The sequence below is a fragment of the Micromys minutus genome (genome assembly GCF_963924665.1).
Source record: "Micromys minutus genome assembly, chromosome: 31".
In the NCBI taxonomy this organism is placed as follows: Eukaryota; Metazoa; Chordata; class Mammalia; order Rodentia; family Muridae; genus Micromys; species Micromys minutus.
In genome coordinates this window covers 15,688,593-15,712,082 of record NC_137966.1, presented here as the reverse complement: position 1 = coordinate 15,712,082, position 23,490 = coordinate 15,688,593, and the positions used below count along the sequence as shown (strand labels likewise).

Sequence of the window (23,490 nt, the reverse complement as noted above, 5' to 3'; positions counted from 1 at the left end):
CTATCACACCTGGTTTTTTATGTGCATTCTGGGGAATCAAACTTAGTCTCCCATAAAGCACTTTACAGATTGAGCTATTTCCCTATGTTCCGTTCCCACGTTTCTGAATTCTTCTCAACAGTGCCTCTAGACGAATCTTCATGGCATCTTTTTTTGAAGTCAGGGGTGTCTTTCCTCCCCATTTTTCATGTGTATGTGTATATGGTATGTTTGTATATGTTTCCATGTGTGTACAGATGGGTATAGAAAATCCAGAGGTTGATGTTGGGAATCTTCCTTGGTTACTCTTCCATCTTACTATCTGAGGCAAGGTCTCTCAATCAAAACCAGAGCGTGCCAATATGGCTAGTTTAACCAGCCACATTTATGAGGGTTCTGGGGATCTAAACTTCAGTCCTCTTGCTTCTGAGGCAAGTGCTTTAACAATACTGAATTCAGGTCTCCCAAACCCTGAATTCAGGGTTTTTGATAGTTTGTTTGGACAGACTTAATGTATGTCATCACCAGCACTGTGGTATGGTGTTATTCAGTAGGGCTCTGCCTTATAAATCTCTTCTTAGTGCCCCTACTGCATTTTGGGAACATTTGAGGACCCTCTTCTATCAGCTGCTTTTTCCAACCCCGATGAACCCTGAATCCTATGTAAAAAGTATAAGGAGCCAGTCTTTGATGGTGTGGGACCCTTCTGTTGTACTGGAGGTAGTCTAAGATTCTCCTTTTGGATAAGGGCTGTGAAGGCCACATAGAAGGTGCTTAGGTCAGTTGTTCTGTGTGACCCTGCTGTGTGGTTCTCAGTACAGGACTGAGGTGTTTGAAGGTGTTTCCCTGGCTCTTCTACTCCAGTTTCTCTAGATTAAATATGTCTTGCATCTTTTTTTTTTTTTTTATCCAAAATGTGTTTATTGGGAAGGTTCCCACTCATCTTGAATCGGGGCTTTCAGTGCTGCTTCCTCCTGAAGGAGCATCCTTCTGTCAGCCTTGCTTTTCCACCTGTGGGCTGACAGAGGACAGTGGAGCAGCCAACACACAAGACTACCATTTGTGCATGGCTAAAGACCGTGGTGATTTTATAGCATCCTGGGCATTTCACGTCCATAAAGTAGGAATTGGGGCTTTGCACCAGGCGCTTTTTCTTGTGTTTCCTCTTCTCCTCTTCCGGAGAGGGATGAAGGAGATCCTTTTCGAGAGGCATGTTCTAGTAGGGAGGTCGTCACCGCCGGAAAGGTGTCTTGCATCTTTGAAATGAGAAAATGTGTGTGAGCTTGACCACAGCCACTTCTTGCTTTGTGGCTCTGATCTTGGCTCCCAGTGCCCACTGCATCTCTGCCTGCTACTGAGGGCCAGCAGCGGAGGTTATGGAAGAGGCGCAGCAGCCTGCCTTGCTCCCTCTTCCCCTTACAGAGCTCTAACCCTTTGGTCATTCTGGCCATGCCTGAGCTCCCACGAGAAGTTTTGCTGCTGCTGTCCAGGCAAAGATTCCCTGCAGGTTGTGCCCCAGTACACAGACCTACGCAGACCAGCAAGAAAAGCCCTCTTGGGGACTGTGAGAACAGGGGTGGAGGCTTGTGTGGTGAGGAGCCATAGTTTTAGATGCTGGGAAGCTTCTGGTGAGGAACCAGGTTTGCCCTCAAATAGTCCAGAGCTCGTATCCTGACCATGGTCACTTGTTCCTCAGAGACCTGTCCCACAACCTACTTCAGACGCTGAACATCGGGCTCCTGGTGAACCTCTCAGCACTAGTGAAGCTGTGAGTATTTCCTCCTTGATGATATGCCTGTCACACTAAAGGTTACTCAGGGCAAGCAAGAAGAGTTACCTGTCATCAAAAGGTTACACCTTGCATCTTTCTTTCTTACAGGGACTTAAGCAACAATAGGATTTCTACATTAGAAGAAGGAGTGTTTGCTAATTTATTTAATTTAAGTGAAATGTAAGTTTTTTGTTTTTAGTGGGTCTCAGTAATTGGACTCCTATTCCCAATACCTCCTTATCTTGCCCTGTTCCCTAGCCCCTTCCAGTTTTGAGAGCTGTGGGTAGTGGCAGGCTGAACTTCACCCCTGCTGGTCTGGTGCCCCACACCTACTCCTCTCCTGCAGAAACCTGAGTGGGAACCCATTTGAGTGCACCTGTGGTCTGGCGTGGCTGCCACACTGGGCAAAGGAACAGCAGGTGTATGTGGTACAGTCTGAGGCAACCACGTGCAGGGGGCCCATTCCACTGGCCGGCCAGCCTGTCTTCAGTATCCCCTTATTGGACAATGCCTGTGGTGAGTGCAGTGGGTGTGAGCTATAGGACAAGGATGACATTATTTTTTCTTATTGGACAGGGCCCATGGAGAGTATAGCCATGAACTTGGTGGCAGATGAGACCCAGGGAAAGGCATACATGGGAAGATAGTGGCCAGATAGTGTCTAGAAGGCCTTTTTGGGGTGGCAGCTCTGCCATGGTGAGGGAACACGATGTAACCAGAAGAAAATAAGTCCCTGGGACCAGTGTTTCTCTTTGTTCCCAGGTGAGGAATATGTCGCCTGCCTCCCTGACAACAGCTCAGCTGCTGTGGCAGCAGTGCCTTTCTTCCTTGCCCATAAGGGACCACTTGAGACAGAGACCTGCAGTGCCTTCTGCTTCTCAGCTGGTGAGGGCCTTGCGGCCCTCTCAGAACAGAATCAATGCCTCTGTGGGGCAGGCCAGCCCTCTAACACTTCTGCAGCCTGCTCATCCTGGTGTTCCAGCATCTCACTGTCCCTCAACTCTGTCTGTGGTGGCCCCACCTTACTCCAGCACACCTTTCCTGCCTCCCCAGGGGCTGCCCTGGTGGGGCCCCATGGACCCCTGGCCTCTGGCCAGCCAGCAGACTTCCATATTATTTCCCCCCTGCCCATTAGCTCAACACGCTGGAACTTTGGAGATGGCTCCCCTGAGGTGGACATGGCTGGCCCTGCTGCCACCCACTCCTATGTGCTACCTGGGGGCTATCACGTGACAGTTGTGCTGACCTTGGGGGCTGGCTCAGCTCTGCTGGAGACAGAGGTGCAAGTAGAAGTGGCGCCTACTGTCCTGGAGCTTGTGTGCCCATCCTTTGTGCACAGTGGCGAGAGCCTTGAACTTGGCATCCGCCATCATGGAGGTTCAGCCCTTGAGGTCACCTATAGCATCCTGGCCTTGGATAAAGAGCCTACCCAAGGTACATACCCTAGTTCATCCCTTATGCTTCCTCTTGTAAGCTGGTGGTAGGGGAGAACCTGGCACCCAGCCTCAGGCATACCCTGATGTCTTGTTCATTGCTTACCATCTCTAGTAGTGCACCCACTTTGCCCCTCGGACACAGAGATCTTCCCTGGCAATGGGCACTGCTACCGCCTGGTGGCAGAGAAGGCACCCTGGCTGCAAGCACAGGAGCAATGTCGGACCTGGGCTGGAGCTGCTTTGGCTATGGTGGATAGTCCTGCCATCCAGCACTTCCTAATCTCCAAGGTTACCAGGTATGCCTATCCTAGAACGGATAAAGTGGGTGGAGGTTGCTCAGAATTCCGGATGTGGGCAGAGCCCTGAAGCCTCTAGAGGCTCAGGAGTAGAGGTTGGGCAGCTAGGCCTTTGTGTCCTGCCCCACAGGTGGCCTTTGCTGGCAGCTCTGTGTATTTAAAGACAGATGTAGATGGGGGCAACTTCTCTAACCACTTCTGGGAAGTGTCACAGCTGGGTCCTGGTCCCTAGTCTTTCTTGTCCCAGTAGCAGAGGATAGTAGGAAGTCCTGCTAACAGGACTAGTTCTTGGTCACTGTTGATTATATTTTCTCCTTCTCAGACCACTGCGCTCACCCCCCACCCTACCCCCAAGTACATCCTCTCCTAATGCCACATTCTATCCCACCAGTGAAAAGCCTGTCAGGCTCCTATGCCCTGCCTAGGCTTGTGGGAACATATTCTTAGGCCCTACAATCCTGGTAGGTGGTCTGGGTGGTGGTAAGGGTACACTCCAACTCTCTTGGGTGACTGCTCCCTGTGTGGAATGGGAACACCTGTCTTGTGAGTGGTTAATCACACTCTTTACATTGCCTGTGTTGTTGAAAAGGAGAGATAGAGGTCCAAAGTGGTTAAGAGCTGCTCCAGAATCATCCAGTTGATGGGTGATAGTGCCCTACATGGAACCAGGGCTCCATTATGACTCCCTCTCAGGGTGTGTGCCAGGCTTATGCCCACACTTGAGTATGTACCTTTGTGCATGTATGTTTCTGTGTGTGTATTTGTGCCTAAGTTTGGCTATAAATCTCTAAATTTTGCCTCTAGAGGGGCCTTCCTGTGTTGATAGTATATCTTGCAGCACCCATAGATACAGTCTTGGTCCTATGCTGCAGCCCTCAGAGTTTCCCTTCAGGTCTGGTGGCCCATGGTCCTTGGCCAAATCTGAGATGGGTCCCCAAAAAGAGCTGGTTCCATAGACATGATTCTGGAAGAATGTGGCTATCAGCCTGGGTTTGTGGGCCTTGTTAGGTAATGTTTCTGAGGCTGTTTTACCACTTGGAAAATGAGGCTGATATGGCCCATTTACCAGGGTAATATGAAGAGTATGTCCTCAAAGGTAAGGCCCCTGATTGCTTGGCCTTCCCTTTAATCTTGCCATAGGAGCCTGGATGTGTGGATTGGCTTTTCATCTGTGGAGGGGACAGAAGGCCTGGATCCCCAGGGTGAGGCCTTCAGCCTGGAAAGCTGCCAGAACTGGCTGCCTGGGGAGCCACACCCAGCCACAGCGGAGCATTGCGTGCGGCTGGGACCCGCTGGGCAGTGCAACACAGACCTGTGTTCGGCACCACATAGTTATGTCTGTGAGCTGCGGCCTGGAGGTATGGACTGCTGAGAGGCAGAAGCCACCCTTCCCTGTGCTTGTCTTCTCAGCTCAGTATTGATCATGAATGTTTGCTGGATGTTTGCTCCTGTGCCTGGGTTGGGACTAAACCAGAAGAAATAAAGACAGAGGAAACAAGATGAGGGGGCCAGATGGTCCTGCCAGGTGGCTTAGCCCTAAGTCCAGCTCCAACTTGGGTGCTTCCCCAGTGTCACCTCTGCCTGGCCCTGGCACCTCATTGCATACTTACCACCCCTAGGGCCTGTGCAGGATGCTGAGAACTTTCTCATGGGAGTGTCTGGTGGAGGCCTGTCTGGACCCTTACATCCACTGGCACAGCAGGAAACTCTCCAGGACCCCCTGCAGCCCGTGGAGGTAGGCCCGCCCTTTTATGTTCTAGAAGCTTTTTTGTGTCATTACTGCTCTGTTGCTAATAATCAAGTTTGGGACTGGGGATATGGTTCAGTATCTGGGTTCAGTTCTTAACACCCTAACCCAGCAAAACAAACAAAACCCCTTAAGTTGGTTTTGTTAGAAGTTTTTAAAATTGTTAGTTTGCCCAGTATGACAGTTAGAAAAATACTCAGAGTGCAGAAATGAAAATCATCTAGTTCTGTTACCTGAAAAATTCTGCTTCTCCTGAATCTTTGCTCAGGTAAATTTTTATTTTTTTTACACAAGTCTTGTTGCATAGCCCAAGCAGGCCCTGAACTCATGCTCTAACTGCTTCAGGCTTCCTGGTGTTCACAGATAGCTTTGATTTGGGTTTTCTTCCCAGTGTGGATTGTGGTGGCCTTAAGAGGGCTATACTTACATGGCAAGGGGTAGGTCTTTTGAGCTGAGGCTGTCTCATCTCCAGGTCATGGTGTTCCCTGGACTGAGCCCTAGCCGTGAAGCCTTTCTCACTGCAGCAGAGTTTGAGACCCAGGAGCTTGAACATCCTGTCCAGCTTCGTCTGCAGGTGTACCGGCCCTCAAGAGAAGCAGGTGGGGCTCTGAAAGGGAATGGAATTGGAGGCTTAGTAGGTTGTCTGAATTTTCTCATGCCTTCTGATTCCAGCCTCAAGGTAGAATGATGGCAAGTTCTACAGAGTTGCCCACTCCTGTCCCTTGTCCCAAAGATACATTGGGTAGTACCTGCTTGGGCATGGTCTAGTGGCAGGGGAGTGATAGTGGAGACTGGGGAGCTGCTTATCAAGGTTTGGGTTTATAGTGGGTAAGTGGAGCATCCCTGATAGTAGCTTGTTAGTAAATCAGGCTCATGACGTCCTTCCTTTCCCCAGTGACCCCAGAAGGCAGCAGTGAGCCCAACAACAGGACTGAGCTGGCCCCCAAATGTGTGCCTGAGGAACTCTGGTGTCCTGGAGCCAATGTCTGTGTACCTGTTGATGCTTCATGTAACTCCCATGTCTGCATTAATGGGTCCACGTCGAGGCTGGGACTCCCGAGGGCCAGCTACACACTATGGAAGGAGTTCTTTTTTTCTGTGCCTGCAGGGCCTCCCACACAGTACTTGGTATGTGCTCTGGTGTGGGTCTCTGACCTATTCTTGAGGCTAATTCCCCCTATCTACCCAAGATCATGATCTCTCAAGTAGATACCTTGCAGGCTTCTTGTATAAGCCCGATAGCCTTGCCCTGATGCTCTTGCCTGCATCCTGCTCCAGTGCCCAGTCTCATCTTTCTCAGGGCCTCTGTCCTCTGACCTCTGTCTTCTAAGGGGGAGCATGCATTCTCCCTTGGAGCAGCTACCTGCTTTCTAGCCTTACGTCCCTGAGAAGGTTCTTTCCACCTGTGGCAGTCACTCTTGCATGTGCTCTGTATTACAATGTACAGTTTGTCTCAGCCATGAGTGCCTTGGGGGCTGGGACTCCATGATACGGGTATCCTGTCCACCCTGTCTCATTGTCCTTCTAGTCTTTATTATGGGGATGTGATACAACACTGCCTCTCTCTTCTTTAGGTCACCCTCCATAGCCAGGATGTTCCTATGCTTCCTGGTGACCTTATTGGCTTACAGCATGATGCTGGCCCAGGTGCCCTCCTACACTGTCCCCTGGCTTCCAGCTGTCCTGGCCAAGCCCTGTACCTTTCAACCAATGCCTCAGATTGGATGACCAACCTGCCTGTCCATCTGGAAGAAGCCTGGGCTGGTCCTGTCTGCTCCCTAAGGCTGCTTTTGGTCACAGAGCAGCTCACCCCACTGCTGGGGTCTAATCCTGGACTACAGCATCCTGGGCACTATGAGGTCCGGGCCACAGTGGGCAACAGCGTATTCAGGCAAAACCTGTCCTGCAGCTTCAGCGTGGTCTCTCCAGTCACTGGGCTGAGAGTCATTCACCCTGTTCCCCTTGATGGCCACATCTATGTGCCAACCAATGGCTCAGTTTTAGTGCTTCAGGCAGATTCTGGTGCTAATGCTACTGCCACGGCTCATTGGTTTGGGGGCAACGTTAGTGCTCCCTTTGAGGATGCCTGCCCTCCTGAGGTGGATTTTCTCAAGCAAGATTGCACTGAAGAGGCCAATGGCACCCTGTTCTCAGTGTTGGTGCTGCCCAGGCTCAAGGAGGGGGATCATGAAGTGGAGATTGTGGCACAAAATGGAGCCAGCCAGGCCAACCTCAGTCTGAGGGTGACAGCTGAGGAGCCCATCTATGGCCTTCGTGCTGTGCCAAGCCCCGAGGCCCGAGTGCTGCAGGGCATCCTGGTGGTAAGTGGTCAACCCAGCCCTCTAAATGAGAAAAACAGGAAGCCTCCTCCCCATTGAGGAAGGATGCCTTTCAGCTGTTTTCTAGGGATTTATTACATGGTTTCCAGTGGGACCTGTTGGGGAGCCCTTGCTTGTTTAGGGATATCTCTCTCCTTAGTGGTTCTGGGTACGGAGCCTAGAGACTCATGCACAGTAGACAGGTTTTATTGTTGGGATCTACACCTGAGCCCCATTTAACAATTTGTAAGTTACTGAAGGTCACAGTTAGAACATCTGTTCTAAAGACTCAGGTTTTTTTACTCTTCGGATTTTAGGAAGCACTTCATCACACTTTCCCCTCCCATTCCTGCGCCTCCACAAGTCCCCATGTGTTTCTGGGCCATCTGTGGTGCTTATAGCTACCTGGTGCAAGTGCCTGTTGAAATGGGATCTGAAAGCTCAAGCACTAGGTAGCTAGTCCCCTAGGGGGATGGCATTGTCCTCATCTTGGGCATGCCCACCCTAGCACCAGCAGCCATTCATTTAAAGGGCCATTTCTCTCCATCTCTCATGACTTGTCCAGTTGTATACTATGGTTCCCCTGTGGATACACCTGCTTTACATTGACCTGGGTCAACCTCAGAGATTCAAATGTTTTTCCAAAAGATTATCCACCTGAGAAGGAAGCTTATGAGGACTAGCTGGTCAGGGTGATGCTGATGTGTTGCTGATGCCAGGTCCACTTCACAGATTCAGGGATTGAGGGAGAGGTCAAGGTGTAATCAAGACCACGTGGCTATAGATTAGAGAGGTGTCCTTGACACTGGCTCTCAGTACCCAAGCGAGGCCCCCATGGTCCTGGGCACTTCCTCGCCCTTCTTCATAAGTGCCTTGCTGTCAGGGTTCAGCTGATAGACCCCCTTGTCTGCCCTGCACCACACACAGAACTCTTCAGTAAATGAGGGGGACAGATGGGGCCAGAAGCAGAGTCAGCTTTAGGCTGGAACAAAATCAGCTTTAGCCAGTGTCATGTCTTTTCCCTAGCGGTACAGCCCCATGGTGGATGCTGGCTCGGATGTGGCCTTCCGGTGGACCATTGATGATAAGCAGTCCCTGACTTTCCACAACACTGTCTTCAACGTAATATACCAGAGTGCTGCCATCTTCAAACTCTCGGTAGGCAGGGGCCAGTGAAGGGAGGCATGGGGTCCTGGGATATCTGGGTGCTCACTTTTGCCTTCTGTTCTGCTTTGCTTTGCCCCTGAGGACCCTGCCGCAGCTGTGGGTGAGTGTGGGGAGGCTGCTGAGTCGGGGCTCGAGGCCTTTCACCCATTGGTCTGTCCCTGCTGCCTCTGGGCCATACCCACTGATGCCTGTCTCCTCAGCTGACAGCCTCTAACCATGTGAGCAACATCACCGTGAACTACAATGTCACTGTGGAGCGGATGAACAAGATGCATGGGCTGTGGGTATCTGCAGTGCCTGCTGTGTTACCCCCCAATGCCACACTGGCACTGACAGGTGGTGTGCTGGTGGATTCAGCTGTGGAGGTGGCTTTCCTGTGAGTGCCTCTGGGCCTAGAGAGGGGGCGTGGCTAGCTGAACAGGGCCTGGGTTGGGGATGGCATCAGGTTGTTATTTCAGCCCCTAGCATTTACCCTGGAATCCTGGCTCAGAACTGCAATTTTCTCTTCTGTTGGGAGTACAGTGGGTAGGACAACGTGAGGGCCAGCGGTCTTGGTGTAGTAGAGCCAGTGTAGTACCTTGGACCCATGAACCAGGAAAAGGTGATTGTAGAAGTTCATTCAGAACCAGGGGGCACCTTGTCTACTTACCTTGTTTGCTCACTGTCTGCCTGCTGCCCTGGCAGGTGGAACTTTGGGGATGGGGAGCAGGTACTTCGCCAGTTCAAGCCTCCATATGACGAGTCCTTCCAGGTCCCAGACCCTACAGTGGCCCAGGTGCTGGTGGAACACAATACCACGCATATTTACACTACCCCAGGTGAGGGGTGGGGTTATTGCCTTTCAGGTCCTGAGCTTGGACACCTTACCTTTGGGTATGACAGCCCGTATTTCTTCCACTTCAATCCAGCCTGGGTTGGTGGAGTAAGGCCCTTAATTGGGTAAAGGAGGGGCACCCGCACCTCGAGGATTGGGGGTTGACAGGGTCCCTGAAGCTTCAACTTAAATTTTCCGGAAACAGGGTCCTGTCTCCAGCTTTCAGCCTTTTGGGAGAGTAAGATGGGGTCATCGTAATTATAAAACTGCCTGAGGCTGCACACCGTAGCAGCCCAGCCCGACTGCTCACTTGGCATGTGATGGTCATGCCATGATTCTCATTCCTGCTTATGCTGGTATTTGCTCCCATGTTCACCCTTATGCAGTTATGCTTAGAAAGAAATGGTCCTATCCATCTATCCATTTTCTTGCTCATTATGGACTTTTGGGTGCTCTGCCCCGTAGATGGCCTGGGTGTGAACATTGTCTCCATGCAGTAACAGGTGCTTGGTGGGGGTTCTGTGAGTAGGAAGTCCCACTTGGGCCTTTCTCCACAGGTGAGTACAACCTGACCGTCCTTGTGTCCAATACCTATGAGAATCTGACGCAGCAGGTGCCAGTGAGTGTGCGCACTGTTCTCCCCAGTGTGGCTATTGGCATGAGCAGCGACGTCCTGGTGGCCGGCCGACCCATCACCTTTTCCCCATACCCACTGCCCTCAGCTGATGGTGTCCTGTATACGTGGGACTTTGGAGATGGCTCACCTGTCCTCATACAGAGCCAGCCTGTAGTCAACCATACCTACAGCATGACGGGCACTTACAGAATCATCTTGGAGGTTAACAACACAGTGAGCAGTGTGGCAGCACATGCAGACATCTGTGTCTTCCAGGAGTTGCATGGTCTGACTGTGTATTTGAACCAGTCTGTGGAACAGGGAGCCCCCATGGTAGTCAATGCTTCTGTGGAGTCAGGTGACAACATTACATGGACATTTGACATGGGAGATGGCACAATATTCACAGGTCCTGAGGCTACAGTACAGCATGTATACCTGCAGGCCCAGAACTTCACAGTGACAGTAGGAGCAGCCAGCCCTGCTGGCCACTTGTCCCAGAATGTGCATGTGCAAGTGTTTGTCCTGGAGGTATTACGAATAGAGCCCTCTACCTGCATCCCCACACAGCCCAGTGCCCAGCTTATGGCCCATGTTACTGGGGACCCTGCCCATTACCTCTTTGATTGGACTTTTGGGGATGGCTCCTCCAATGTGACTGTTTATGGGCATCCATCAGTGACACACAACTTCACTCGGAGTGGCATATTCCCACTGGCATTGGTTTTGTCAAGCCATGTGAACAAGGCACATTATTTTACCAGCATCTGTGTGGAACCTGAGATACGTAACATCACCCTGCAGCCTGAAAGGCAGTTTGTGAAGCTGGGGGACAAAGCCTGGTTAGTTGCCTACTCTTGGCCCCCATTTCCATACCGATATACCTGGGACTTTGGCACTGAAGACACTACCCACACTCAAACTGGGGGCTCTGAAGTGACATTTATCTACCGAGAGCCAGGCTCCTACTTGGTGATCGTCACTGTGTCCAACAACATCTCTTCTATCAATGACTCAGCTTTTGTGGAGGTACAGGAGCCTGTGTTAGTCACTGGCATCAGGATCAATGGCTCCCGTGTGTTAGAGCTGCAGCAGCCTTATCTGTTTTCAGCCATGGGAAATGGGAACCCTGCCACCTACCTATGGGAACTGGGAGATGGCAGCCAGCATGAGGGCTCTGAGATCACTCATACCTACAGCAGCACTGGTGACTTCACTGTCCGGGTGTCTGGCTGGAATGAGGTGAGCCGCAGCGAGGCCCAACTCAACGTCACTGTAAAGCAGCGCGTGCGGGGCCTCATCATCAACGCCAGCCGCACAGTGGTGCCCCTGAACGGTAGTGTGAGCTTTAGTACCTCGTTGGAGGTGGGTAGTGATGTTCATTACTCCTGGGTGCTCTGTGACAGATGCACACCCATTCCAGGTGGCCCCACTATTTCCTACACCTTCCGCTCTGTGGGGACCTTCAATATTATTGTCACAGCTGAGAATGAGGTGGGTTCTGCCCAGGACAGCATCTTCATCTATGTTCTGCAGCTCATTGAGGGGCTGCAGGTGGTGGGGGGTGATGGCGGCTGCTGCTTCCCTACCAACTGTACACTGCAGCTGCAAGCTGCAGTTAGGGATGGCACCAACATCTCCTATAGCTGGATAGCCCAGCAGGATGGTGGCCTCACCCTCATCGGCAGTGGCAGGAGCTTTTCTCTCACTGCACTCAAAGCTAGCACCTACTATGTCCATCTCAGGGCCACTAACATGCTGGGCAGTGCCTCAGCCAACCGTACTATAGAATTTGTGGAGCCTGTGGAAAGTCTAATTCTATCTGCATCCCCCAACCCAGCTGCTGTCAACATGAGCCTCACCCTTAGTGCTGAATTGGCTGGTGGCAGTGGTGTTGTTTACACTTGGTACCTGGAGGAAGGACTGAGTAGGGAGACCTCCATGCCATCCACCACCCATACCTTTGCCACACCTGGCCTGCACTTAGTCAGAGTCACAGCTGAGAACCAGTTGGGCTCAGTCAATGCTACAATTGAAGTGGCCATACAGGTGCCTGTGGGTGGCCTGAGCATTGGAACCAGTGAGCCAGATAGCATCTTTGTGGCAGCAGGCTCCACTGTACCTTTCTGGGGTCAGCTGACCGAAGGTACCAATGTGACTTGGTGCTGGGCCGTGCCAGGTGGTAGTAAGTACAGCCAGGACATTGCTGTGCGCTTCCCCACTGCTGGCAACTTCTCTCTGCGGCTTAATGCTTCCAATGCAGTCAGTTGGGTCTCGGCCACGTACAATCTCACAGTAGAGGAACCCATCGTGAGCCTGGTGCTGTGGGCCAGCAGCAAGGTGGTGGCACCTGGGCAGCCGGTCCACTTTCAAATCTTGCTGGCAGCTGGCTCTGCTGTCACTTTCCGACTTCAGGTTGGCGGGTCTATCCCTGAAGTGCTCTCTAGTCCCCACTTCTCCCACAGCTTCTTCCGGGTTGGGGACCACATGGTGAATGTGCAGGCCGAGAACCATGTGAGCCGTGCCCAGGCACAGGTTCGAATCTTAGTGCTGGAGCCTGTTGTTGGGCTACAGGTACCCAACTGCTGTGAGCCGGGCATAGCCACAGGCACAGAGAAGAACTTCACAGCCCGGGTACAGCGGGGTTCCCGAGTTGCCTATGCCTGGTATTTCTCCTTGCAAAAGGTTCAGGGTGACTCGTTGGTCATTTTATCTGGCCGTGATGTCACCTACACGCCTGTGGCTGCAGGATTACTGGAGATCCATGTGCGTGCCTTCAATGAACTGGGTGGTGTGAACCTCACGCTCATGGTGGAAGTCCAGGATATCATCCAGTATGTAACACTGCAAAGTGGTCACTGCTTTACCAACCGCTCAGCCAGGTTTGAGGCTGCTACAAGCCCCAGTCCCCGGCGTGTAACCTACCACTGGGATTTTGGAGATGGGACTCCAGTACAGGAAACGGAGGAATCCTGGGCTGACCATTACTACCTGCATCCTGGGGACTACCGTGTAGAGGTGAATGCCTCAAACCTAGTGAGTTTTTTCGTGGCACAGGCCACAGTGACTGTCCAGGTGCTGGCCTGCAGGGAGCCTGAAGTGGAGGTAGCTCTACCTCTCCAGGTACTGATGCGGCGTTCCCAGCGCAACTACCTGGAGGCCCACGTTGATCTACGCAACTGTGTCTCTTATCAGACCGAGTATCGGTGGGAGGTATATCGTACCGCTAGCTGCCAACGGCCAGGACGTATGGCTCAAGTGGTGCTGCCTGGTGTGGATGTGAGCCGGCCACAGCTGGTGGTACCACGACTGGCACTGCCTGTGGGCCACTACTGCTTTGTGTTTGTGGTTTCATTTGGGGACACACCATTGGCACGGAGCATCCAGGCCAACGTGACAGTAGCTGCTGAGCGTCTGGTACCCATCATTGAAGGTGGCTCATACCGGGTGTGGTCAGACACGCAGGACCTAGTGCTGGATGGGAGCAAGTCCTATGACCCTAATCTGGAGGATGGTGATCAGACACCGCTCAACTTCCATTGGGCCTGCGTGGCTTCAACACAGGTCAGCCATGGGGACTTAGGGTAACAGGTCCTCCTGCCTCTTATCTCTTGTTTCCTGTCTAAGTGCCTAGGACTTGGGTTATTCCTGGTGTGGGTCGTAGGGTCTGCTCTGCGGATGGTTAACGATCTTGTACCCCATTTTCCTTATTTGCTGTCAGAGTGAGACAGGTGGCTGCATTCTGAACTTTGGGCCCCGTGGGAACAGTGTGGTCACCATCCCCCTGGAACGCCTAGAAGCCGGTGTAGAATATACCTTCAACCTCATAGTGTGGAAAACTGGCCGGAAGGAAGAAGGCACCAACCAGACGGTAGGTTGCACCCCTACCCTCCCAGTGTGTCCTCAGACCAGGACAGTCCCAGTTCCAACCTGCTGTTTTTTAATCCTAGCTATAGTATATTTCCTGGGGTTGTGAGTTCTCTCTAACCCAGAGCTCATTTTGATAAATGATCAAACTCAGCATTGCTTCTATCTGAAAATCCAGGACACAGCAGCTTAGTAGTGTAAAATTTGAGAGGACAGGTTAGCAGGTGACACTTACGTAGTCCTAGCACTTTGAGAATGGAGGCAGGAAGACTGGGAGTTCTGATCTCACCAACACAATGATAACCTGTGTCTAAAAACCAAAATAAAACCTGAAGTCATACAAGCACCCTGGTTTGTAAAAAAATGAACTTTATGCTACCTGCATGAAAGGCAAGTAGTGAGGGAGCAAGGCCCTTGCCTACCTAGGCAGCAGCAACTGTCCACATAATATGGCCTTGCTTCTGGGGACAGCGAGCCAGTTCTTGCTTTCAAACTTCCCTGGATCTCCCATAAGGATAAGGATCACTTCTGTTGCAGGCTGATGAGTCCTGCTAGTGTGTGTGTGGAGGGGTGCCGGGCTTTTCTGATGCTTCAGAGGAGTATCATCTTCCCCAGCATTAAACCTTTCAGGCTACCTGCCTAGTAAAGTCTTTTGAGGAAGAGGACACTCACTAGTTCTGCCTGCCTGAACTGTTCTCGAGTCAGCCAGAATCTCTGGGACGGAGCTATGTAAAACATAACTGACCTTAACTTCCTGGATGCTTTGTTCCTATTGGTGGGTGCCCATGCTTCCTACTGCCAGGCCAGCAAAGCCCTGGACTGATACCACTCACATATGCTCTGGATTTTGCTCATTAGCTCAATTGCTTCACTCCAACCCAGAGGTACAACCTGGAATTTGGGCCAAATGGGAGTGACCTGGTCCAGGAAGCTTACACAGAGTGTGGACATGCTTATGACATGCTTGTCTCTTCCAGGTGTTGATCCGAAGTGGGCGGGTACCCATTGTGTCCCTGGAGTGTGTGTCCTGCAAGGCACAAGCAGTGTATGAAGTGAGCCGCAGTTCCTATGTGTACTTGGAGGGTCACTGCCACAACTGCAGCAGCGGCTCCAAGCAAGGGGTGAGTAGCTATTGTTGAATGGCAAGTGTCCTGGGAAGGCAACCAGGACACCACTCTCACCGTGTCCCCCATGCTTCCACCATGCAGCGTTGGGCAGCTCGCACTTTCGGCAATAAGACTCTAGTGCTGAATGAGAAGACAACTTCCACGGGTAGCACTGGCATGCATCTGGTAGTGCGGCAGGGTGCACTGCGTGATGGGGAGGGCTACATCTTCACACTCACGGTGCTGGGCCACTCAGGGGAGGAAGAGGGCTGTGCCTCAATCCGCCTCTCACCCAACCGCCCCCCACTTGGAGGTTCCTGCCGCCTATTCCCATTGGATTCTGTGCGTGGCCTCACCACTAAGGTTCACTTCGAATGCACAGGTGAGTGTGGGTTATCTGGAGATGCTGCTATGGGCCTGGGCTCTGTACTGATGCTGTTGTCCATAGGCTGGCGTGATGCAGAAGATGGTGGAGCTCCACTGGTATATTCCCTGACTCTGAAGCGCTGTCGTCAGAACTACTGTGAGAATTTCTGCATCTATAAGGGTAGTCTCTCCACCTATGGGGCTGTCCTGCCTCCTGGATTCCAGCCCCTTTTTGTGGTGAGCCTGCTTGTGCTTGTAGAAGACCAGCTGGGTGCTTCGGTTGTTGCGCTCAACAGGTGAGCTGAACCCTGGGGAGGGAACACAAGCTGACCACCAACTGCTTACAGTTGACTTCCACTCTCCAGGTCTCTGACCATTGTCCTACCAGAACCCAGTGGAAATCCTGCAGACCTCATACCCTGGCTGCACAGCCTGACTGCCAGTGTGCTGCCTGGGCTCCTGAGGCAGGCTGACCCTCAGCATGTCATTGAGTACTCTTTAGCCCTCATCACTGTACTCAACGAGGTCAGTGCATACAGACTGAACAGGATCCTGCACGTGCTGCATGATTGGGTTCAAACCAGTTTAGTTCCCTAATGTCTTAGAATGCCAAGTCCTATTCTCAGTTGCTACTACATACTGGGCCCTTACCAAGGTCACCTTACCCACAGCCATATATATGTATATACCCTGAGCCCTATACATGATCTGAATTATCCTTGATCTTTAAATCCCTGCCCACATCTCATAACTGTACTCTAGAACCCTTCCCAGATATCACAAGGAGGCCTGTCCTCCGCTCACGGTTCTCCTATGTTCCCTGCCTCCTCCAGTACGAGCAGGCCCCCGCAACGGTGTCAAAGCCCAACCTTGAGCAGCAGCTGCGAGCCCAAATGCGTAAGAACATCACAGAGGTCCTGATCTCCCTGCGGGTCAACACTGTGGACGACATCCAGCAAATCACTGCTGCATTAGCCCAGTGCATGGTAAGACATAAGTGCAGCCTTCTAAACCATGCACAGCCCTGCACGCATGAGTGCATATGTAGGCTTCAAGGCTAGATGGTCTTCCCAGCCTGTGCCGGTTTTCTGCCGCCTCACTGTTGTCTCCCAGTATGAGCCCACATGCTCTTCGGATGACTTTGGAGTATCCGCAGAGAGAAAGAGCAGTCCAGGCATGTGTGCTTCTCAATAGGCCTGTCGTCATGCCCTACCTAACTAGGCTTATCTGGCATGGCCTTACTAACCTATGACGTATACATTTTCTAAGCTGAAGCAGGCCATAGCTGATGGGAAAGATGGGAGCCTGGACAACAGTCAATTCCTCAGGACAAAGATTGAGAGACTTCTGGGTAGAGGTCACTGTCAGCATGTGGCTTTCTATACCCTGAGTGGCTCTAGATTTGAATTTATCCAGGCCTTTGATATCTGTCTTACTTTTAGCAATAGATAGAACAGAATAGATAGGTGAGGTGATCAGTGTATAGGCCACAGGAAGAAAATGGCTGCATCCTGGGATTGGGAGGAGCCATAGAAGTCTTAGCAGGGAAAGCCTAGAAGATTCCCATCCAGGCAGGTGCTCAGTGCAGTGTTAGAGGAAGCTGCCCCAAATCCCAGCCAGTATGAGGAGGCAGAATTATTCAGTTGTGTGGAGGAACCCATGGATGTCATGAGTCTGTGCCCTGTGGATGGATCTTCCTTGCAGGTGTCCAGCAGGGAGCTCATGTGCCGCTCATGCCTGAAGAAGATGCTGCAGAAGCTGGAGGGCATGATGCGCATCTTGCAAGCTGAAACTACTGAGGGTACCTTGACACCCACCACCATTGCTGACAGCATTCTCAATATCACAGGTGCACAAACTGCCCGTCCCACCTCCTGGCCTCCCTTCCAGCTCTTACCACCTCCTCTTAACATCCCTTACTTCCTTTGCCTGTCACAGGTGACCTCATCCACCTGGCCAGTTTGGACATGCAGGGCCCACAGCCCATGGAGATGGGGGCAGAGCCGCCTTCCCTGATGGTGGCATCTAAGGCCTACAACCTCTCATCAGCCCTCATGTGCATCCTCATGCGTTCCCGAGTGCTCAATGAGGAGCCTCTGACTCTTGTAGGCGAGGAGATTGTGGCCCTGGGCAAGCGATCAGACCCACTCAGCCTTCTGTGCTATGGCAAAGCCCTGGGGCCTAGCTGCCACTTCTCCATTCCTGAGGCCTTCAGTGGGGCCCTGTCAAACCTCAGTGATGTGGTGCAGCTCATCTTCCTTGTGGATTCCAACCCCTATCCCTTTGGCTACATTAGCAACTACACTGTCTCCACCAAAGTGGCATCTATGGCATTCCAGACACAGACTGGTACCCAGATCCCTATTGAGCAGTTGGCTGCAGAGCGTGCCATCACAGTGAAAGTGCCGAACAACTCAGACCAGGCTGCCCAGAGCTCCCACAATCCTGTGGGCTCTACCATTGTACAGCCCCAGGCCTCAGTCAGTGCTGTGGTCACTGCAGACAACAGCAACCCTCAAGCTGGGCTGCATCTAAGGATCACTTACACAGTGCTTAACGGTGGGTGTCAGGGGTGGGCACAAGACTTGCCTGCCTTTCTTCTATCCTTGTCCCTGGGGAGGGGGTATTTATGCAGGTAGCATTCAATTTGCAGTCATGGTCCTGGGGGTCTGAATAATACTCAGTTTTCCAGCTGCCCTGGTTCCATAAAGCCCTCATTCCTTTGGCCACAGAGAAAGAGGCATGTGTTGACTTCCATGTGGGATTTCCTGTAGTTACCTGCTTAGATGGCCCTTAAGACCCATGGTAACAACTTGTAGTGTGTCCTCAGGGTGATAAGTGGTTTGGTGGCTGTCTGATACTGTGTGTGTTGTCCCTAGCGCGCTATCTGTCTGAGGAGCCTGAGCCCTTTTTGGCTGTGTACTTGCACTCGGTATCCCAGCCCAATGAGTACAACTGCTCGGCCAGTAGGAGGATCAGCCTGGAGGCGCTCGAGGGTGCTGATCACAGGCTCTACACCTTCTTCATTGCCCCAGGGTGAGTGCCTGCCACCAGAACCACAGAAATGGGCAGTGCAGAGAGGTGGCAGAGGGGGACCCTAACTTGGCCTGCATTAGTCACAGGGCAACAGGAAGGCTGGCCATGGCAACTGACAATCAGAGTCTGGCTATGACACTACTCTGTCCCTTGTAGAACTGGGACCTTGGACAGGAGTTACTACCTGAACCTGACCAGCCACTTCCACTGGTCTGCACTGGAGGTGTCTGTGGGCCTGTATACATCCCTGTGCCAGTACTTCAGTGAGGAGATGATGATGTGGAGAACTGAGGGCATTGTGCCCCTGGAGGAGACCTCACCCAGCCAGGCTGTCTGCCTCACCCGCCACCTCACTGCCTTTGGTGCCAGCCTTTTTGTGCCTCCCAGCCATGTCCAGTTTATCTTTCCTGTGAGTAATGCCTCTGCTCCTGATCCCTTCTCATATTGAGAGGGCCTCCTGATTCTGTCCTTAGAAACAAAAGGAGCATGAGCTGAAACCACCTGTACCTGATGACTCTTTCTTCCCAGGAGCCATCTGCAAGCATTAACTACATTGTCCTCCTGACGTGTGTCATATGCTTGATCACCTATGTGGTCATGGCTGTGATCCTGCGCAAGCTAGACCAGCTGGATGTTAGCCGGGTCCGTGTCATCCCATTCTGTGGGAAGGGGGGCCGCTTCAAATATGAAATACTTGTTAAGACCGGCTGGAGCCGAGGTTCAGGTAAGGAGAGGGGTGATTGGGTGGGGACATGGAGTCTACCGTGGTCTAGACCCTGCAGCCTCGATTCTAGACCCTGTCTAGTGATTATGGAGTCAGGTATCAAAAGCAAGTGCTCAGTATTCAAAATGTAAATAAGGACACACCTTGGAGATGAGAAACCAACAGATACAGATCATGGTGTAGCTCAGTGGCAGAACAGTGACCTAGGATGTACAAGGCCCTGAGTTTCATCCCCAGTACTGCACAAATACAAAAAGAAACTTACATTCACTTGCCAGTCCTGAGAGCCACAAAGGTGCTCTTAGCTCTGCAGAGCAGCCTCATACACTAGTTCAAACTGCACTATTGTAGTTGCTCTGCAACCCTTCCTTAATGTTTCTTTTTTTTATTGGCTGGGGGAGGGAGCAGACTCACTTTGTCGCCCTGGCTGGTCTGGAACTCCTTGTGTAGACCAGGCTGGCCTCACAAATATCCACCTGCCTGTGCCATGGAGTGAAGTGAGTGCTGGGATTAGAGGCTTGCACTGCCATGCCCAGCTGATGCTTACTATCAACACTAAAACTCATTATTGGGGCTGCAAAGATGGCTCAACAGGTAAGGTACTTACCATCAGCCTGGCAACCTGAAAAAAAGAGAACAGACCCTCTGTTAATCCTCTGACCTTCATATGTGCACTGTAGCTTGCAGTCCGTAAGTAAAGTGCAATAACAAAACAAAAAACCCAAGGTGCTAGCTGGCAGTGGTGGCACACCCTTTTAGTCCCAGCACTTGGGAGGCAGAGGCAGGAGGATCTCTGAGTTTGAGGCCAGCCTGGTCTACAGAGTGAGTTCCAGGATAGCCAGGTCTACTCGGAGAAACCTGTCTCGAAAAAACAAACAAAACAAAACTTTCTAATCAAGGTATTTAGCTGGGTATGGTGCCACAGGCCTTAATCCCAGGAGGCAGGAAACAGAAGCAGATGGGACTCTGTAAATCTGAGACCAGCCTGATCAATATAAGAACTCTCAGGTCAGCCAGAGTTACATAGTAAGATCCTGTCTCAAAATTTTAGAAAAAAAAATAGTTTAAAAATACTAAATAAAAGCTCACTGTTTGTGTAGACTGAAAAAATGGGTTGTAAAGGCACTTGGCCAAACCTGAATTCAATGTCTGGGATCTACATGGTGGAAGGAAAGAACCAACTCCTGCAGGTTACTCTCTGACCTCCATTAGTAAGCTGAGACATAAATGCCTCCCAAAATAAGTGGGGTTTTGCTTTTTTCTTTTCTTGTACAATATATCCTGACTGCAGCCTCCTTCTTTCCACTCCTCCCAGTTCTCTCTCCGCCTACCCTCTCCCTCACATCCACTGATCTCCATTTCCTGTCAGAAAAAAAGCAGGCCTGCCAAGCATATCAGCTGAACATGGTATAAGATGCAGTAAGACAAGGTACAAACCTCATCTCATGGCTGAGTGAGAGATCCTTAGCAGGTCCTAAGAGCAGGCAAAAGAGTCAGAGACAGTCCCATAAAAACCCCAAGTTAAACAACCACTACATAGATGCAGAGGACCTAGTACAGACCCATGCAGGGTCTGTGAGCCCCTATGAGCCCTGATCAGTTGATTCTGGGGACTGTGCTCTCCTGTTGTTCTTGACTCCTCTGCCTCCTAAGTCCTCCCCCACTCCTCATAGTTTCCTGAGCTCTGCCTAATGCTTAGCTTTGGGTCTCTGCATCTGCTCCCATCAGCTGCTAGATGATGACTGGGCTAGGCATGGATCTATGTGTATAAGTGGTTTGGTTTTGTTTCTAATCAAAGGTATTAAGGATAATAATATTTTGGGCTGGAGAGATGGCTCAGCGGTTAAAAGCACTAACTGTCCTTCTAGAGGTCCTGGTTCTGAGTTCAATTCCCAGCAACCACATGGTGGCTCACATCCATCAGTAATGGGATCTGATGCCCTCTTCTGGTGTGTCTGATGAGAGCAAAAAAGGAATATTATCTTGGTCTACAGAGCCAGTTCCAGTACAATCAGAATTACACAGAGAAACCTGACTTAGGGGGAAAGTTTACAAGCATGGGCTTCATAGTAAGGTCCTATTCCAAACATACAGACACACAGACATACCTGGGAAGTGAAAGCACTTTGCTTGCTTTTAGAATCTTCAAATATTGTGAATGCAGCTACTCCAGTGACTTTGGAGACAAAGAGTAGGTTCTGTCAAGTGACAAAGTCCAAGATCAAGTTGACTTTCAACATTTTCTATTTGCTGTGAATGGTAAGAGCTCGCTCTTTGGTGGGAAGCTTTCACCAGCATCTTCTGCCGAGACAGCCCACTCTTTTTTTTTTTTTTTTTTTTTTGACAACGTCTCTTGTTTATATGGAAAAAACTCTTTTATGACAAAGTCCAAGGCAAGAGCATTTATTTCAACATTGTTTATTTATTTATTTAAGATTTATTTATTATATATAAGTACACTGTAGTTATCTTCAGACACACCAGAAGAGGGCATCAGATATCATTACAGATGGTTGTGAGCCACCATGTGGGTGCTGGGAATTGAACTCAGGGCCTCTGGAAGAGCAGGCAGTGCTCTTAACCACTGAGCCACCTCTCCAGCCCCATTTTGTCATTTTCACACATGGGGTATTCTTGAGATGGGCTCAGGGTTTCCTGCTGAGCACACACAATGCCCCTGAGCACTACCCCAACCCTCCAGTTTATTTCTTTGCCAGGCTTTCATTATTGCTGCCAGTTCTGTCTTCTGAGTACCAGTTACAGAAGACTCTGAGCTATGTAGCTGTTGTCTGTATGACTGAACTCGAGAAGGCCTGGTTACTGGTGTGATGTGTATCTATCACTTGATAGGCTGGCAAGGTTTATGGTTCTGGCTACTGGGAGCCTGCTGCTGTGGGCTTGGTGTTTGTTAACAAATGTAGGAAACTGAGTTTTGTGTCTGTTTGAACTATTCATCTGGGCCTGGTGGTGTAGGCCTGTAATCCCAGGTACTTGGGAGTCTGAGGCAGAGGAATCACAAATTCAGGCAAGTGAGGGCAAATTCCAGACTAATTTGGACAACTTAGTCAAATTCGGTATTAAAATAAAATATTTTTAAAATGGCTAGGAATGGACCTCTGAGGAAGGGCATTGCCTATAGTACATAGCCCTGGGTCCAGTCTGCATCACTATAAAAGTAAAAATTTAAAAATCCATTTAAAGCTAAGGACTGTCTGGTTGGCAAACAGGATGACCTATACAAGTTTTGTGTATAATGCACAACACACCCAGAGTTCTCTGCTTTTTAGGTACCACGGCTCACGTTGGCATCATGTTATATGGAGAGGACAACCGTAGTGGTCACCGGCACTTAGATGGGGACAGAGCCTTTCATCGAAACAGCCTGGACATCTTCCAGATTGCCACCCCGCAGAGCCTGGGCAGCGTGTGGAAGATTCGAGTGTGGCATGACAACAAAGGTCTGAGTGACAGCTGGTGCCCCCCCCCCTGCATTTCCTAGACTATTTCAGTCCTCACCGAGGTGCTTTTCTCCACAGGGCTCAGCCCTGCCTGGTTCCTGCAGCACATCATTGTCCGGGACCTGCAGAGTGCCCGTAGCACCTTCTTTTTGGTCAATGACTGGCTGTCTGTGGAGACTGAGGCCAATGGGGGCCTAGTAGAGAAGGAGGTGCTTGCAGCAAGTAAGGCTACCAGCCTGCTGAGGTGGAGACCAGGAGGAGGGGCATGACCGTAATGGCTGGCTCACTGCTTCCCTGTTGTAACTCTCCCAAATCTTCCCAGATGAAGCTGCCTTGTGGCAGTTTCAGCGGCTCCTAGTGGCCGAACTGCAGAGAGGCTTCTTTGACAAGCACATCTGGCTCTCCATATGGGACAGGCCACCTCGTAGCCGCTTTACTAGAGTCCAGAGGGTTACCTGCTGTGTCCTCCTCCTCTGCCTGTTTCTGGCTGCCAACGCTGTATGGTATGGAGTCGTGGGAGATACCACCTACAGGTAGGTTCTGTGAGGTTTGGTGGTCCCCTGGCTGACTTCCTCCTACTCTTCTCTCTAACTGTTCATTCTTTCTCTCTCACCGCAGCATGGAGCCCGTGTCCAGTCTGGTGTCACCAAGTGTTGACACAGTTGCTATTGGCCTTGTGTCCAGTGTTGTAGTCTACCCTGTGTACTTGGCTGTCCTGTTCCTCTTCCGGATGTCTCGGAGTAAGGTGGGCTGAGTAAGGGCCTCAGAACTCTAAGGTCAAGTATGCTT

At 51.1% G+C, this 23,490-nt stretch overlaps 2 protein-coding genes across 3 annotated transcripts in view; one reads left to right on the top strand and one right to left on the bottom strand.

Annotated features, from left to right (window-relative positions):
* PKD1 (polycystin 1, transient receptor potential channel interacting) overlaps positions 1-23,490 on the top strand; it is a 45,269-nt gene that overhangs the window by 12,681 nt on the left and 9,098 nt on the right. For both annotated transcript variants that reach the window (XM_080942157.1, XM_080942156.1), the window contains exons 2-30: positions 1,676-1,747; positions 1,859-1,930; positions 2,097-2,266; positions 2,513-3,184; positions 3,299-3,482; positions 4,623-4,840; positions 5,102-5,217; positions 5,702-5,828; positions 6,125-6,357; positions 6,804-7,550; positions 8,574-8,705; positions 8,915-9,090; positions 9,399-9,532; positions 10,086-13,708; positions 13,866-14,015; positions 14,989-15,132; positions 15,220-15,499; positions 15,566-15,779; positions 15,849-16,008; positions 16,317-16,469; positions 17,188-17,332; positions 17,422-18,042; positions 18,363-18,519; positions 18,676-18,928; positions 19,048-19,243; positions 22,531-22,701; positions 22,780-22,923; positions 23,024-23,234; positions 23,320-23,446. In XM_080942157.1, the coding sequence (XP_080798283.1) occupies positions 1,676-1,747; positions 1,859-1,930; positions 2,097-2,266; positions 2,513-3,184; positions 3,299-3,482; positions 4,623-4,840; positions 5,102-5,217; positions 5,702-5,828; positions 6,125-6,357; positions 6,804-7,550; positions 8,574-8,705; positions 8,915-9,090; positions 9,399-9,532; positions 10,086-13,708; positions 13,866-14,015; positions 14,989-15,132; positions 15,220-15,499; positions 15,566-15,779; positions 15,849-16,008; positions 16,317-16,469; positions 17,188-17,332; positions 17,422-18,042; positions 18,363-18,519; positions 18,676-18,928; positions 19,048-19,243; positions 22,531-22,701; positions 22,780-22,923; positions 23,024-23,234; positions 23,320-23,446 (9,802 nt within the window). The remainder of the gene's footprint in view (positions 1-1,675; positions 1,748-1,858; positions 1,931-2,096; positions 2,267-2,512; positions 3,185-3,298; positions 3,483-4,622; positions 4,841-5,101; positions 5,218-5,701; positions 5,829-6,124; positions 6,358-6,803; positions 7,551-8,573; positions 8,706-8,914; positions 9,091-9,398; positions 9,533-10,085; positions 13,709-13,865; positions 14,016-14,988; positions 15,133-15,219; positions 15,500-15,565; positions 15,780-15,848; positions 16,009-16,316; positions 16,470-17,187; positions 17,333-17,421; positions 18,043-18,362; positions 18,520-18,675; positions 18,929-19,047; positions 19,244-22,530; positions 22,702-22,779; positions 22,924-23,023; positions 23,235-23,319; positions 23,447-23,490) is intronic.
* Positions 896-1,213, bottom strand: LOC308440167 (small ribosomal subunit protein eS27-like). The gene has a single exon (XM_080942155.1). The coding sequence runs from the start codon at positions 1,190-1,192 to the stop codon at positions 938-940; it is 255 nt and encodes an 84-aa protein (XP_080798281.1). The 5' UTR covers positions 1,193-1,213; the 3' UTR covers positions 896-937.